This window comes from Macadamia integrifolia, chromosome 9, assembly GCF_013358625.1.
Source record: "Macadamia integrifolia cultivar HAES 741 chromosome 9, SCU_Mint_v3, whole genome shotgun sequence".
NCBI lineage: Eukaryota > Viridiplantae > Streptophyta > Magnoliopsida > Proteales > Proteaceae > Macadamia > Macadamia integrifolia.
The window spans coordinates 7,019,832-7,037,524 of record NC_056565.1 but is presented as its reverse complement, the minus strand read 5'-3'; the positions used below and the strand labels follow the sequence as shown (position 1 = coordinate 7,037,524).

The following is a 17,693-nucleotide window of genomic DNA, read 5'->3' as shown; positions in this document are numbered from 1 at the left end:
GTGACCGTGTGAGTCGTGTGACGCTTCCTTCGGCAGCAGCGGTGCTTGAGCTAGACTGGACTGGGCTGTGGCATACATATGGGGGCCCATGGACCTTGAAGTTTAGTCTAGTTTTTTAGTGAGCTTTGCAACCCAATTGTTAGTTCTCTGTCAAGGGCCTTCACCATCGGCCTTAACGTCCTCTATTTACGTTCAAGTGTCAGGCCCAATGAATTTCACTAAATTGTAAAATAATTTTGAAATCTAGAAACTATAGAGATGACTGAAAAATACAAGCATACATGGAATTTTCTTATTGCATTTAAGTTTGAAATTTTACACATGACTAATCCACAAGACTTACAACTAATCTAATGGTCGAATTACCAAAACCAACTGCCTTGAGGCTTAGAATGGTTGACCATTCTAATAAGCTCATCAAAATTGGGGTGTCAAAACAAAAAAAATTCCCAAATAATAATGCTTATTCTATGTTATTTTTAATGAGGGAAAAATTCTCCATTCTCACTTCTTACGATAAGCTTATTAAAGGTGGTCCATCCTCATTATGTCATTTGGAGTGATGATATGACAATTGACAATTGGATAGATAATACATGATCCATTTAGCCATGTTTCAAATTTCACAAGTATGTTTTTAGTAAGAATTTCAAACTCTAATTCAGTAATAAATAAATAAATACATGCCCTTATTTGGCATGCATCCCTATGTAGGTCCAGGCACATCTAAGAATCAACAATATTCTAAACATTACTATTCACTCTCCCATGGTCCTGAATTTTGAAAACTCTATTTTACCTCTTGACGAACTGTGCTTGGACTGAAATTTTACATGTAATTGGGGTCCTTGGTCTACAATGGGAGGTTACATGGTTTTGAAGAGAATTAGTTATTACCCTCCTGAAACTTGTTGTCTAAAGACACCATACTATGGCATTTCTTTCCCAACTTAAAAGAAACAAAGAGTTTCGAGATATCCATGATATCCAGCACAAAAAGAGAACAACTATCATGCCCAAAACCCCTAATCTTGTTGATGGAACTTAACAAGTTCTCAGTCTGTCTAAACGGTGATGGTGGTGATTCCTAATCTCCGCGCCTCCTGCAACCCTTTGAAAAATCCTCTTACTTCGACCAAATCCCGAGTTTTAGGGATGCACAAATGCAAGACCCATCTAAGAAAATTATTGCTGCCCACCCAGCAATGCGAGTGGCTACCTCATGATTAAATTTCAAACCAAAACAAACGTTAGGAAACAATTAACTCACTTTTAAGGCACTTCTATTCACTAAAACTTGACCTGTCAAATATGTCTAAGTCCTCCATATGATAGGCTCACCCTTGCTTAATTGACATGGCAAATTGATATAGAATTCAACTGTCAAAAATTGGGAAGTATGAATATCATAACCTATTTCATTATTAGGTATTGTTGAAAAAAGAAAAATAAGAGAAAAAAAGAATAAGACAGAAATGCACTCACGCAGACCCAAGTTCAAAGAAAGAAAAAAAATATTTGCGGCTAATACTGGAAAAAGTTATCTTGTATCCAAGGTGAACTCTTCATCCATGATCCTAACGTCATAATTACCTTTCCTTATATGTTGGGATAAGGCTGTGTACATTTGCCACTCTTAGAACCTGCAGTAGCGGGAGTCTCATGCACTGGATTGCTCTTTCTCTTTCTTTCATATGTTGGAGGTCCAAAAAACCCTTCATTATTCCCAAAGTCCCATCCAAAACTCAGAAAACCAAAAGCTCATTCTTAGATGAGATCACAACGTTATGATTCACTATGTATGGTCTTTTTTTATTTGTTTCTAAATCTAATTCACAGTATATGATCAGGCCGTCTCAAAAAGGTGCAATGGCTGATTATTACAGGCATGAAATAAGGTCAATTTCTCTGGTATACCAGGTATATCTGCAATGCTGTTTGACATCATAACAAGTGAACCATGAGTCTTTGACCTGCAGCTGCCTTCACAATCATATTGTACACTTATAAATTTACAAATATGGCAAGAGAGCTGTTGATTTGAAAGGACGAACTGCTCTGGCAAGCTACCTTGGTCAAATATAATAGCCTCTCATACCTTCCACATCAAATGGTTCTGAAAGAGTAGTGGACTTCAAAACACAGGAAAAAATAGTTGTTGTTCACTATCTAGAAGCAGCCTGAAAATTAAACACCAGAACAAGGTTAAAAGTCAATATGGTAAAGATATCTACCAGTCAAGAATAAATAAATTAGTACATCATAGGTTTTTATTCAGAGATTGAAACTCCCACAAGCAATAAAATATGGAAGCGATTATTAACCATTATGTGAAATCTTGAAGCATTGAGGGTAATGGTGATGGGGTTCTGACCACCTACATAATAGGGTTTTAAGAAACACAAGGGATCCTGAATCGCAGGTGAGTGATAAAACCCATATTCAAGAGAGGTTTATTATCTCAATAAGGATCCGTCTGATTAGACTCAATTTCTGGTCAAAGGCTTAGAGAAGAATAATCCTGCAAAGTGTGATTATAATCTGATTGTCAGATTCACAAATACGGAGTAATCCTATTGGGAGTTGGAAAGCTGGAAAACTGCTGAACTGACGGGCAGGGTTTCAGATTTGGTTATTGATGGAATTACATGTGTTCGTCTTTAGTTGTAATATCCAACAATGTAAAGGCATTCCAGTAATTTTCTGTTTACATATATAGTGATACTGCGTAGGTCACAACCTAACAGTCTTTTCTCCCCTATCTCCTTCTTCCTCCATCAGCTGGAACTGGTTCTCCATCTTACTAGTTCTGGTTCTTAGCGTCTTGCGATAGTACCACAAAGTATGCTTGGATTTTGCCTTAAACAGTGGTGAGCCTAGATGATTATTTACCATTATTTATAACAGTTAATTAATGGCTATTCCATGATGCACTCTAGTTCTCTACATCTAAAATCTCATTAGCATCACTATTTATCATGATGTATCGCTGGCAGATCTAACAAAATAAAAAATTAACACATTCACATGAATTTTTGAGCTGGATAATCTCCTTCCATCGCCTGACTTTCAGAGCCTCAGTTAATTGCCATATCTTAACCTCAATCAAATTTTAATTGGGCAAAACTTTAATTATCTGGTTCCAGATCTCGGGCAAATGATCCATGTAAAAACTCAGTTAAATCTGGGTCTGACATGATCAGTGGGACAGCTCTCTATCTCTCTCTCTCTCTCCATGCTATTTATCAACTCCATGCTCCATCAACACCCCACCCCACCTTACCTTTCTATTGATCCAATCTGCCAAGCCCAACCATGGTTTTGGACCAAGTTCAGAATGTGCAATAGTAAGAAAAATGATGGTTTCAAGCATGGTGTTTATGTAATAAATTAAATGGGTATTAGGCAGCTTGACTTCTTTAGTGTAGAAACAATTCAAAAGTAACTTTGATGGTCCAAAGACTAGGTGGCTTGTGATACCTTTGAGACCTTCCAATCAGTAGTAGCCTCTGCTGAGATTATTATGAACAGCATTTCTGTTGTTCTATCTCAGGCTCGTCATCTACAATTACCATCCCTTTCCTCTGCTGAGTTGATGAGAAGCCTTCAACACTACTTTTCTTTTTCTGGAGCACTCCTACAGGAGAAAGCCAAATAAATCGGTATATCCATGAAGAATGTATGGAGAAACCCCACACAGGTGTCAAGACAGATTATGCATGTTGCAGACATACAAAGAACTAGTGCAAGGAAATGTCTTTTTACAGCAGACACTTCCTTAGTCATAGGAGGGTAAAGAAGTCAGAAATTAGGGTCCAGGTTTTAGAGTAATCAAACCACCAAAGACTACCTTCAAATAAAGCACAATTACAGCTAATCCAAGTGAATATAACTTGAAGATCTTAAAGATAAAAGCTAAGTGATTATAACATACGGGTTGCAATATCAAGGAAAACTTCATCAATGCCCGAACCCAATTTGGCGGATGTAACAAAAATTTTGGCTCCTATTGATGCTGCATAGCTGTATTGAATAACAGTACAAGTTAATTCAACATGGACTGAAAATAAGCCATCATTCTATTATGTTGTTTTGCAAAATTTAAGAAATCATCTACACAGAATAAACAATGATTCATAATGATATTAAAAAATAGAAATGGTTCCATATCGTAGAATTTCAACCATTAATATAGTGATTAGTTTCATATCGTTCGCCCCTCCTGTAACCTATAGTTCATTACCTATAAACAGTTGTCATTACCTGAGAGAACCAGTTCGACTGGTATTTCTCTCCTCCCTTCCTGGTCCGGATTTCTTCTTCTGATCCCTAAAGTTTCCAGGTCAGATATTTTCTTTATTTCTTCTCTGCTATTACAACAAATCTAGACTGAATACATGATGGGTTCCCAAATCATGGAGAAATAGAGAAAGGATCAAAGGATGAGTATTAATTAGCACAGGGTAGGAGAAGCTTGTGGATTCCTCAATTGAGAGGGCTGGCTTCATTAGTATCGCAGGTGGGAAAGAATTTGGGACTTTTGTTCAGATGCAAACGTAGACATCCATAGTTAGGATCCATCGGGATCTTAGGTTGAACATGGATCAAGTAGCATGGATCCAAGCCGGATCATGATCCACAAAATTTGGATCTGGGTTGGATTGATATGGATTGCACCCACTTCACGACCTAAATGACACTGTGATAAGGGCATTATATATCTGCTCCATCTTTATAAAAATCTATGTGAAATTCACCAAAATTTAACCAGTTACATGTTTTCATCTTAGCAATTAGCAAGGCATAATATAAAGAAAGGATAAACCAACTTTTCAAATTAGATTCCAAATCATAGATGATACTAATTGATACTAATTGCTTCTTAGAAGGCAAAGGGAAACTGCATACCTTTCAGCCTCTTGAAGTTCAAATTTCTTTGATCTAACCAAATCACTTTTGTTGGCAGCAATTGCCATAATAATGTTTTTAGGAGCCATTTGTTGAAGTTCCTTCACCCAATTTTTCACCCGAATGAAGGTCTCATCATCCGTGATGTCATACACCAAGAGTGCTGCTGCAGCCAATCATTAACATAAAAAACTGTCAGTGCAGACTGAAACCTTGAGATGTTGCAATTCCATCCACATCAATGGACCAAACAAAGAACTTGACTGAAATACAGACCATCTGCATCTCGATAGTATATTGGACCCAGAGCATGAAACCGTTCTTGTCCTGCTGTATCCTGCCGTCATAGAGCATGCAATGCAATATTACATTATTAATTTCTCATCTTAGCCCAATTTCAGTTTAGTCCTTTTATTTACAACAGTAAAATAAGTAACTATCAAAAAAAGCAATGCATCTTTCCATATCCAACCCCCGGAAGAACAAAAATATTTTTGTAGGTCATTGATCCAGTTTAACATGAATATGAATTACATCATGGGCAAACCATAGATTCCAAAATTGTAATGTGTAGAGAGATTAGGCTGTAATTCATAGGCTAGATAAAGGTTTTAGGGCTTGTTACAACCAGCTTATCCCAAAAGCTTGAGCTGTCAAGTAAGGGCTACAACAATGTATATCAACACACAACTTATGCAGCTTCTTTCTCAAACAAAAATATTATTTACTATATCTAGATATGGGAATAAAGTAGGTGCCTGCTCACCTCCCATTCTCCCAATAATATTCTACAATTCAAAGTTAAAAAAAGAAGAAGAAGAGAGAGAGAGAGAATTGACTCACAACTCAACTTAGAAACAATCCTAAGACTTATTATAGCAAAATCTACTTGTTTGAAGTAGCCCCTAACTTAGCTCTACCTTAGGAAATTATACTTGAATAGGATGAATTTGGAGGGTCATTGGAAATCTACTTGATAGTTCTTCATTGCATCAATGGGCCTGATAAAAGAGCTGGCTTGGTGTTTCCAGCAGGAGATGTAATGTAGAACTAAAATCACAAGTGATCCTAATCCCAAGCAGGATTTGAAATTCTGGCTGAATAGAGATGATGTCCTCCAATAGGTTTGGTTCTAGCTCTCAAACACTCTCTCATAGCAACAAATAAAAGGAAAATAAGAAAAGGAAGAGAATTCAATGGAGGGTTGAGAAGGGGGAAGAAGAACTAGTGAATGGGCATCTCACCCCTAAGGTTTAGGCATCTCACCCAACTGCATCCCACAGCACAACATAAGCCATCTTTTTTTTTTTCATTAATAAATTCGTGTTCAATGTTGTAGCCCCTTACAAACTTATATAAAAGACTCAAAACTGATTCAAACACTAAAAAGGAAAGGCCTAACCCAATCCTTAACTAATTGGAAAACCTAAACTAACTAGGAAACTGAAATAACAAAGGAAATAGACTCAAAACAGGACTCTAACTAAACTAATGAATTAAATCTTGTTTTCCTACTTTTTACCCATATTTTAGGCCCATTAAAGTGGTCCATTACAGAGAAAACGCATGAGATCAAAGGCCCAACACATACATAACCCAACCCAAGGCTTATTTGCAATAAAATAAGCCTATTAAGTGACATATCTGCATCGATTCGCCCTCTCTTAGAAAAAATTCATCCTCGAATTTTGTAGAGTGTAAGGGCGATTATAGCATGGTGCACGTCCCTCTTCAAGCCGTAGAAAAATTCAGGTAGCTCTTTGATAATAAATACGTAGTCTAGAATGTGAGGAGCTCGATCTTCAAGATCCTTTAATGGAATGACGAACTCCACATGCTCAGTTTCAACCTCAAATGTATCTGTGGGATCATCCACATGAACATCTTCAACCATTGTGTTCTTGACCTCCACAATTTCAATCTCAAGCTCCTTAAGATCTTCCTCTTGGTTGTTCACAGTCATCACAATTGTTGTAGTGTCAAGTTCCTCAGTCTCAACCTCATTGTCTATTGTGGAAACCTTGTTGCTTTCAAATTCTTCCACATGAGTCTCATTGATGGGAACATCAATGACTAGCTCTTCCTTGACAATAGGAATTGCTGGAATTTCTTCAACACTAACTCAACTTCTGACTCTGACTCATTGGTTGAAGGTGTCTTCTCTTGTTTCTCCTTTGCAATTTGTTGCAACATAGTGGCCATGTGGTTAAACAATTCATTCATGCTCTTGTCACCTGTGGGTGGATTTTGGGGTGTAATTGGAGGGAACTCTAGTGGAGGGAAGTACATACTTTGTTCACGTTTAGATAGGTACATGTCCGCCAACTCGTACTGCATCTCGTCCCAAGTTCTAGGCTCACGCCCTTGAGCTTAAAGTAGCCTTTTAGGGACTCTCCATTGTATTCGAACACAGTCATTCATCTGTGAGCAAACGTATTGAAGCCATTGCGTCTCTGTCAAGTTGTAGTTGTCAAAGAACACATCTAATTCATATATCCATTCAAGGAAGATGTGGGAAGAAAGTTTCTCACGAAATTCACGTGGCACCATCTTTGGTCTGGCTAGGCTTTGATATCAAATAATGTAGAACTAGAATCACAAATGATCCCAATCCTAGGCAGGATATGAAATTCTAGCTGAATAGAGATGATGTCCTCCAATAGGCTTGGTTCTAGCTCTTAAACACTCTCTCACAGCAACAAATAAAAGGAATATAAGAAAAGAAAGAGAATTCGATGGAGGGTTAAGAAGGGGGAAGAAGAACTAGTGAATGGACATCTCGCCCCTCAAGTTTGGATATCTCGCCCCTCAAGTTTAGGCCTCTCACCCAACTGCATCCCACAGAACAACAGTGTAAGCCATCTTTTTTTTTTTATTAATAAATTTGTGTTCAATGTTGTAGCCCCTTACAAACTTATATAGAAGACTCAAAACTGACTCAAACACTAAAAATGAAAGGCCTAACCCAATCCTTAACTAATTGGGAAACCTAAACTGACTAGGAAACTGAAATAACAAAGGAAATAAACTCAAAACAGGACTCTAACTAAACTAATGAATTAAATCCCGTTTTCCAACTTTTAACCCATATTTTAGGCCCATTAAAGTGGCCCATTACAGAGAAAACCCATGGGATCAAAGACCCAACACATACATAACCCAACCCGAGGCTTATTTGCAATAAACAACAACAAACATAACCTTATCCCAACTGAATGGGGTCGGCTACATGGATCCAATGCTGTAAAATAATAGAAAATAGAGAAGCATAGAAGATAAGTTAAAAGGAAAAAATATGGGGATAAGTTAAGAGGGTATCGTAGAATATAAATAGGCATTATGGAAACATCCCTTATAGGGGGTCAACAACACAAGTTCTTGTCCTCCACAAAACTCTATCTGAAGTCATACTAGGGTCAAGCCCTACAATTTGCATATCTTTTTGGACAACTTCGTTACTAATCATCTTAGGTTTGCCCTTACTTTTTCTAGCTCTTTCTCAATAAATCTGGTCACTCTTCCGTACTGAGGCCTCCATAGGTCTCCGTTGGACATGGCCATACCACCTCAATTGGCTCTCGCGGAGTTTGTCATGGATCGGTGCAACCCCCACCTCATTTCTAATATTCTCATTCCTTACCCTATCTATCTTGGTCTTCCCGCACATACCTCTCAACATTCTCATTTCAGCTACACTCAGTTTGTTGCCCTCAACCCACCTCACCTCACCAACTTGCCCACAACCCACCTCACCTCACCTCACTTCACTTTATTTGCAATAAAATAAGCCCAATAAGTGACTTATCTGCATCAAGATAATTTTTTGCTCAATTTCTTTAGACATTCAGAGATCTGTGACCTACGAGTCATGAAGGGGATATTGCATTGAAGACTGGAAACAAGGAGGACTAGGAATTTAATTTTAGATTTTTTTCTTTGGGAGATAAAGTGAGGTGAGGTGAGGTGGGTTGTAGGCAAGTTCTCGTGGTTCCAGTTGGCTGCTTGTGTTGTTCTGTGTTTGCGTCTTGTTAGGATTGGTTTTCCTTTACTTTGTCTCATTCTTCTTCTGTATATTTCATATTGGCTCTTCCTTTGCTGTTGCCTATCACCCAAAAAAAAAAAAAAAAAAAACAAAGAGGTAACAAAAAAAGTCCACACATTTAATGGTGCAGAACAAGATGGATCCAAGAAAACAACAGGAATGCAATCCCATACTTCGGTTGGCACATTTGATAACAGTTTTCATTTTTTTTTTTTTCTATAACTGACAGTGTACTACATGAAGCCAGATTGTTTTTTACTATCTTGTCATAATATACAGACAAAGACAATCCCAAAACTAAGGCTTTAAGACTTAGTCGATAGACTTGATCAAGAGAAGGAAAAGTATAAGAAAACGCACCCAGATAGCTAGAGTAATAGGCACACCTTCTATAACAAGGCGTTTGGTCAGATAGGAAGCTTGCACTGTTGCTTCTTGTTTCTCAGAAAATGCATTATTCACGTACCGCACCACAAGAGAAGTTTTTCCAACCCTACCTGCATAAAACACCAGGAAACTTCAAAACCGACAAACCAACAAGTTATGGAGTTGGAACCAAGAGATCATATGTACTGAAGTGTTTCAAAACTTAGCGAAGGATAAGTCTTGCCTACCCTAACATAAAGCTAAAGGGAAAAAATTTAAAAGATGCAGTAATAAAAAACTATATATCTAAGAGATTCAGCTCCTTGACGCTGGCATTCCAATAAGACTAAAGCTTACTTTGTTTTTATTTAATTACTTTAAACCATGACTTTTCTTAAGGAGTAACATTTACAACAAACATTACATTCACCACTTCTACACATTTACTACTTTAAAACTCTTTGGGGCTCAACTTGGTTTCATTCATGACTGTGTATGTATATGGATTGTGAATTTGTGATTATGTTATTCCAGCTAATTTTTTAAATTGAACCACAAAAAAAGGAAGTTGAGCCCCAAAAAACAAAATTTTAATCAAAAGATAGAGGTCAACATGCACAACACGGAGTATAAAGATATTAAGATATATGACACATAAAGAGAAAATGCAAGAAATGATAGACTTGGGGTGGGGGGCAAAAAACCACCTATACATCCAAAAAGGAACCTATGCAAAAACGTGAACAGCCAGCAAAGCTGAACAACCAACAAGAATCAAACCTAGAAACTCAAATAGACAGCATCCTGAAACCCAAGATAAAAAAGAAACATCTGAAAGAAATAGAACCAGAGAATAGAAAATCGACCAGAAGGAGAAGCACCACTCAAAAAAAAAAAAAAAATCCCAATGTACGAGGCTCCAGTTACTGCAGGGTCTGGGAGGGGCAAATGTACGCAGCCTTACCCCTTGCTTCGCAGGAGAGGCTGTTTCGAAGTTTCAACCTATGACCAACATGTTGCAATAGTACAACTTAACCCTTGCGATGCTTGCGCCACAACCTCGCCGTGTAGAAACACCACTCAAACCTCCACATAAATGACTTCGATCTCTGTCTCTCTTGATGATCTGTAAGAGACCCCAAAATGATTATTTTAGATGTCTGGGTCAACCATAAATAAAGAAGTTGACATAGAGGATGATGTTTCACAAAGAATTAAAATGGGAAGGATGAAGTGGAGAGGTGTGTCTGACTTGTTGTGTGACCAATGCATTCCTTTAAAGCTTAAAGAAAAATTCTATAGGATTGTCGTACGACCGGCTATGATGAATGGGGAGAAATGTTGGGTAGTTAAAAAGTGTCATATAGATAAGCTATGCATAGCAGAGATGAGAATATTAAGATGGATGTGCAGCAAAACTAGAAAGGATAAAGAAAAGAATGACCATATTAAAGCTGATTTGGGAGTAGCCCTGATTCATTAAAAGATTCGAGAAAGTCGTTTGAGGTGGCATGACCATGTTTAACGGAGGCCTTGGGATGCACCAATAAGGATGAGTAATTTAATTCAGATTGAATGATCTAAAAGAGCTAGGAGCAGGTCTAAAATGATCAAAGGAGAAGTAGTGAGGAAAGATATACATAGTTTGGTCTTGTCCCAGGTATGACATCGAATAGAGCCGATCGAATTGGAGGACAATGATCCATGTAGCTGATCCCATTTAGGTGGGATATGTGACGTAGATCAAAGCATGAAGGAGGACCAAAATTTTTTTAAAAATACTGTTTACGCAGAGAAGATATTTAACAGATTTTGGTCTTTAGTCAAGTCTCAGACAACAAGACAATAAGAGGAATCAATTTGCAAGTTCTAGAAGAGTGAAGACTTCGCTGGATTTTGTTTCCATTTTCTTGATTTTCTTTTTTCAATTTATTTATTTTTTTAATTTGATACTTTGTGTATAAGGAATATCTTCTAGAGACTTTTTTTATTAGTTCCATTTTTCTTTTTCTTTTTCCCTTTATTATCTAACTTGTCCAGGGACAAGTGATAGTTTCATTGTGATAGTTTCATTTTTTTCAGTTTGCATCTATTTTTCTAATTTTTTAGGGGGTAAGTAATTCATGCCCATATATTGTATAGACTCCTAGAGAGTCCCGGACGATGGCGTTAAGAAAAAAGAGAGCTTCAGCTTAGAAGCTGTAAAACGCAATGGTGGTGAGAGGACGTAGTCTGAGAGAGACTAAACTATCATTGAGATCTTGTAATTTCTATATCCTAATCATCTATTTAGTCATATCAGATTTGGTAATGGCTAGTTGATGTGATTTTTTACTTGAATTTGAGATTTATTGACCATGTTTAAAATCTTACCTGAGGCTAGGTCCTTCGTGATCTAGCATTACATAAATTGGTATCAGAGCCTACTGTGACCAGCCATGAAGATTGACGTGCACGATAAGAAGCTTGTCCAAGAATGTTCAAAACTTGAGGACGATTTTTTTCTGAGATGGAGCGAGTTGATGGTAGATCAAAGCATGAAGGAGTACAAAAAAAAAAAAAACATTGTTCACGTGAATAGTACCACAAGTTATTGTTCACGTGAACAACAATAGAAGAAGATATGTGGAAAATTTTGGTCTTTAGTCAAGTCTTGGACAGCAAGACAGCAAGAGGAATCGATTTGGAAGTTCTAGAAGAGGGAAGACTGCTGGATCTGATTTCCTTTTTGAGTTTGATACTTTGAGTACAAGGAAGATCTTCTAGAGACTTTCTTTTGTTATTAGTTTCCTTTTTATTTCTTTCCTTCTTTATGTAACTTGTCCAAGGACAAGAAATAATTTCCTTTTTCAGTTTGTTTCTATTTTTCTACTTTCTTGGGGAGTAAGTAATTCATGTCTATATATTGTACCGACTCTTAGAGAGTCCTGGATGATGGAGTTAAGAAACAAAAGAGCTTTGTCTTAGAAGATTGTGAGAGGCAGTGTCAGTGAGAGGCCATGGGTGAGAGACCCGAGTCTGAGAGAGACAACCCTATCCCCCTTCCCTACCTCTTATTCTTTTCTTTTTGAGATGAAATTTCTATATTCTAATCATCTATTTAGTCATATCAAATTTGGTTATGGTTGGTTGCTGTGATTTGTTATTTAAATTTGAGATTTATTATTCATGTTTAAGATCCTATCTGGGGCTAGGTCCTTCGTGATTCAACCTTACATTAATTTTTGGCTAAGGGCATAGAGTTGATCCTTAGCACTGAAATAGTAAAAGCAGATATAGCTTCCAAGAATCTTATTGGTGGAGCTGGAGCAACCTATAAGTATGAAGTTTTGATAATTGCAACTGGCTGTACAGTATTTACCAATTATTTGATAAATCGTGATTGTATTTCCTCTTTTGGTTTTTCAAATTGTACGTTTTATGAAAAAAAATAGTTCTCACTAGAAACCAGGCTTGATTTTGGAGTGTTTTAAACAAAATAAATTATTTTAATAAAACAAAATAAGAAAAAAGTCCAAACAAAAAAGGTGAAGGAAGAGAAAAAAGGATGAGAAATGAGAAAAGAAAGATGAGAAGAGAATAGGGGGAAAGAAGCACAGCCCAACAAGTCAAAATAGTCAAAGTTATGTGGGGTCGGCTACATGGATCATTGCCCTCCAATAGGCTCTATCTGAGGTCAAACTTGGGACAAGACCAAGACTAAGCATGTCATTCTTCACCACTTCGCCTATGGTAATTTCAGGCCTACCCCTAGCTCTTTTAGCTCCTTCAATTTGAATCCGATCACTCATTCTTACTTGTGAACTTTTGAATTATATACTTCTCTTAGATAGTCATTGGGTCATGGATTAGAATATGGGTTCATACAAAAATTTAAAGAAATTTTCTTATTGTGCAAACTTTTGATTTCTTAGTATTTTTCGTACTTCGTGGGGCTGTCAAAAATTCGTTATCTCATTCCTCCTTTCATAAAATTAGGTTGGGTGATGAATTGTCTTGGTGGTGGACGTAATGCATGTAAGACGCTTTGGCTTGCCGATCTATATGGCATGTCAGGTAGACAACCTGTACCTTATTATAGTCTGTCATTATAAGCCAGTGGCTGATTTGTAGTGGTGCGTCAGGTTGACAGCCAACACTTATTATAATTAGCCATAACCAGTCATCTTTTTGCATGGATCCACGCGCTCGTCCATGCTTGGAATCTCCATATAGCCGATCCTATTAAGTTGGGATAAGGGTTTCGATGTTGTTGTGTTCCTTTCCTTTTACTTTTGCAATTCTTATTTTGTCTTCACACAGATCCATGTAGCCAATCCCATTTAATTGGGATAAGGCTGAGCTGTTGTTGTATCAAACTCAAAAGCAATCCCAGATAAAACTACTAAACAATCTGCTACACAAAACAACAGAATTTAAATACAAGCTATACCATAAACCAATATCATGGAAGCTCCTATGTATTTTGATCCACTCAATGATGATCCAAATGGGCCACATCCTCCTTCCAAGTGGCATAATATAAATTGTTACTTAGCCAAGAAAGAGAGGTGGTCCACTTAAAAAACATTTTAGTTTATGTACCCAAACTCCAAAGTAACCATTTTCACTATCTCAACTTAATCACCCGTCAGGAGGGAAGGATCGAGGATAGTGTTACACATGGAATCAAAAGGGGGTGCATAACTTGGAATGATATTCTTGAAATACAGTGTAACGCTATTAATGCAGAAAAATCCAAATAATGCATCTCAGATGCAAACAGACCCAATAATCAAATTTGTGATCAGATCTGAGATAAAGGAAGTAATTGTGTTGTTAAGGGAAGAAATAGAAGGGGAGGGAAAAGAAATGAGATCAATCTGCTAGGGGGAAGAAGAGAGGGGAAGAGAATTGAAGAGAAGAAAAAAAATCAGGTGTGGGATACCAATCCAATATGCACTACTAAATAATGCCAAAACTCTTAAAAAATCTCATATTCTTTACTCAAACTATCTCTAACTGATTAGGGCTGTATTATATGTAAAGACCTTCTAAAATTCCTAATTAACTCACAAAAGGACTCCAAATTATACTCACACATTCAACAAAGTAAATAAACTCAAAACAAAATTCCATCTAGCTATTAAGTATTCTAATCTAGCTTTATCCCCACTTTATTGGCTAATAAATTAATCCCATTACAATGAAACCCCGAAAAATAAAAGGCCCAACCTATAATATAAATGCCTAAAGGTCAACTGCAGCTCACTGGACTACCAACAACACCTTATGGGCTTCACAAGCTTGCGTGTAAGCCTCCATACGGGATTAATGTCTAATGCAATTGTAACTATACTGAAGGGGGATTTAACACCATGCTTATGGAGTAAAATGCAAAACAATTAAGACAACACCTATGTAAAATGACTTCAACTTAGATGAGCATACAAAGATGGATGGGGGGTGGAAAATCGAGAAAGGATGGACTCAAATTAATTTAATCTTGTGTTTTAACAGGAAAGTCCAAAGGCTGTCCCCTTAAGTGGTCCACTTCCCTGTAGCCGGGAGATGCCACCCATCTCTACTCCAAAAAACTCATGGTTTCATATTAATTTATTTGCAAGAACTTAGGGGTTGCACAAATTGGTGAAACTATAGGAAAAAGTTGATTGAGAAGGTTCGTCACGTGCAGTACAGAGCAATGACTACAATAGCCACAGGGTCCAGATCAAAGGCTCTAGACTGACATTGAGGGAGGGGGAGCACAAAAACTAAAACATGCCTAGGTTGAAGCATTGACAAAAGAACTAAAAAAAAGGCATGTTTTAAAAAGAGTGAGTATCAAAACAAAAATATTTTGAGTTCAGGTGTGCATGTTTTATATACTTTTCCCTAATCCTAGTGTCTACTCTGTGGTGCAACGGTTAAGTTGCACTATTGCAACATATTGGTCACAGGCTCAAAACTTAGAAACAACCTCTTCTGTGAAGCAAGGGGTAAGGCTGCGTATTTTCCCCTCCTAGACCCTGCAGTAGCGGGAGCCTCGTGCAATGGGTTGCTCTTTTTACTCTTTGAATCTCTCTCTAATGTTTCTCACTTAATTTAATCTTTATTTGAGAGAGAATCAAGCCTAATGTAATCACATTTTTAAAACATTATTTCCCACCATATGCAATACAAATAAGTTACTCATTTCCAATTATCACAGCTCCTCACTCTAACTATAAATTTTGATGCTGCAAAAAAAAAAAATTAGACTTTCTTGTTACATTCTGTTTTATGAATATTTCCTGTTAAATTAGTTTCACAAAAACCATGTATAAATTTTGAAACATTTTCCAGATAGCTTAGGTTTCCTAATTAACAGAGCCATAGAGGCATCTTCTTCTTCATATGGAGTTGGAAGGCCAACAAAAATTCCCATCAAGGTAATCTAGAAGTCAAGCCAGTACCACTTGTGGAAATTGGTGGTAACAGGCAATGGTAACAATAAAGTTGAGGAAAGGATGTTAAGGACTTCTAATGCTTTGAGAATCTTGATGGGTTAATAGCCTACTAGGCAACTGCTAAAAATTGGAGTACCCAGAGGTAATTAGCAGTCCTATAAACCCAAACTACCACTCTGCTCCTTTTGGGTTTAATAATGCCATAACTCTCTCAGTTTTTTATTTATTATTTGAATTCCATAGCAAGGGAATAGGAAGAAGGCACAGAACCTGTCAACTAGTAGAACTGAAGAAGTCAATGAAGATTGTTTCATAATATTTGTGTATATAAAGTCCCCGAGAAAACTGCTCCATCAGATTTTTACAAAGAAAGAGACATGAAACCCTTATGTGAAGGTAAATTTTCATATAATTAGCTTTTTGCAATGCCACTGGAATTCCTTTATCAGATGGTAACCATCTGGAGTTATCTTATGTTGGCCCCTCAACAGTCATTGAAATTTACTATAATTATCATGCCCATGAAAAATGTCCAAGTTGACCATAACCTGTGACGCGATTAATTATAAATTGAAATAAATATATCGGTGAGAGGAAAGCAAACCCTAGCACGTAATCATGGTGATCCTAAATACTCCGAAGCAGGAATCTTAAACGAAAATCAATCTCAAACAAAACATACAATTCAATCCAACAATAAAGGCTAGAAGAGGTACAGAAAATCAATCGAGTTGTTTTTTTAAATTACCGTCACCGAGAAGAACGAGTTTGAACGACAGACCAGATGGCTTGGAATTCATTCTCGGTTTCTCAGCTGCAAAAAAAATGATCTGATTTTAACGATGAAGAACAGTGGATATAAATCTAATGAGCATCTCTGATCTCAGAATGGATTGCTGAAGTATCTTTCTTCTCACGCTAAACGGAAAACGCAGAGAGAAACAAGAGTATGCAGAAATGCTGAAAGTTCAACAGCAAGAACAATGGCTAATACACAGAAGATCCGAGTCTAATGCCCTTTAGGTAATATCCCAAAACAAAGTTCAAAAATGGAAATGGGAATTAACACATACGTGGGCGTGACGGGACGTTTGGTATTAGGTGACCACCTAACGGACAACCTTTTGGTGAACCACAGAATATTTCACGCAACAGTTTGGCACCGTTTGATACGTTTCTTCTGTCCATGTAGGAACAGCAGAAATGATTTTTCATGTTTTTTAAAATAAAAATAATAAAAAATTTTTTTTTTATGTTAGATAAATCTATTTCTTGAAATGTTTTTTACAGTTATAATGCCATTAAAAAATAGTATCATCGGATGCCCAAAAGAGATAAAGGATTCAGTTGCTTCTTTTTAAGTTTAAATAGTTGAGAGATTTATCAGGCCCAATAATATTTTTTTTCTCTCAAATTCGTTTATAGAAATGACAAAACAAGTCCGACTTGTTTCGTCAAAGTCGTTTCTAGAATTGTAAATAGGCATAAATTTTGATTTATGTTTATAGAAACAGGTGAAACGGAACAACATTATCAAACACTTTTTAGGTTGTTTCTCCATTTATGGGAACAATAAAACACAGAAACGGAACGTTGTCAAACGGTGCCCTAGTTGGCAACATAAAAGGTTCCACGTGTTTTCTTACTAGTTAACTGTTATAATGGCTTAATACTCTAAGACTGTGTTTGGTAGTCATTTTGTTTCAGAAAACGACGTTTCATGTTGAAATAAAAAATTGCAGTTTCTGTGTCGAAATTCCAATTTGGAATGAAACTCAAATGTTGGAACATGTTCCAATATTTCTCGTTTTCAATGTTTTTTTTTTTTTTACCCAATTCATTTAAATAACAAAAAAAAAAATGAAAAAACAAACTGTGGATACCAAACGGAAGATTCCACTTTATTGTTCTCGTAAAACAAAAAAAAAATGTCAGAAACTTCTTTTTCC

General features: G+C 36.8%; 1 protein-coding gene across 2 annotated transcripts; it reads right to left on the bottom strand.

Annotated features, from left to right (window-relative positions):
* Positions 1–1,788: 1,788 nt before the first annotated feature.
* LOC122090183 (ras-related protein Rab-21-like) lies at positions 1,789–16,780 on the bottom strand. Of its 2 annotated transcripts, none has more exons than XM_042660033.1 (7): positions 16,493–16,780; positions 9,311–9,447; positions 5,185–5,245; positions 4,909–5,071; positions 3,935–4,023; positions 3,481–3,637; positions 1,789–2,180 (listed from the first exon to the last, which is right to left on the bottom strand). In XM_042660033.1, exons 1-6 carry the CDS (start codon positions 16,542–16,544, stop codon positions 3,522–3,524), a joined length of 618 nt encoding a protein of 205 aa, XP_042515967.1. In that variant the 5' UTR covers positions 16,545–16,780; the 3' UTR covers positions 1,789–2,180; positions 3,481–3,521. The 2 variants fall into 2 exon arrangements, with proteins under 2 accessions (XP_042515967.1, XP_042515966.1); XM_042660032.1 differs by having other exon boundaries at positions 4,909–5,074; positions 16,493–16,777.
* Positions 16,781–17,693: the final 913 nt, after the last annotated feature.

Coding starts and splice junctions, on each gene's coding strand:
- LOC122090183 (XM_042660032.1), bottom strand. CDS start 16,544: ATGAATTCCAAGCCATCTGGTCTGTCGTTCAAACTCGTTCTTCTCGGT. Junction 5,075..5,184: donor ATACTATCGAGATGCAGATG/GTCTGTATTTCA, acceptor GATTGGCTGCAG/CAGCACTCTTGGTGTATGAC. Junction 3,638..3,934: donor TTTCCTTGATATTGCAACCC/GTATGTTATAAT, acceptor TTTCTCCTGTAG/GAGTGCTCCAGAAAAAGAAA.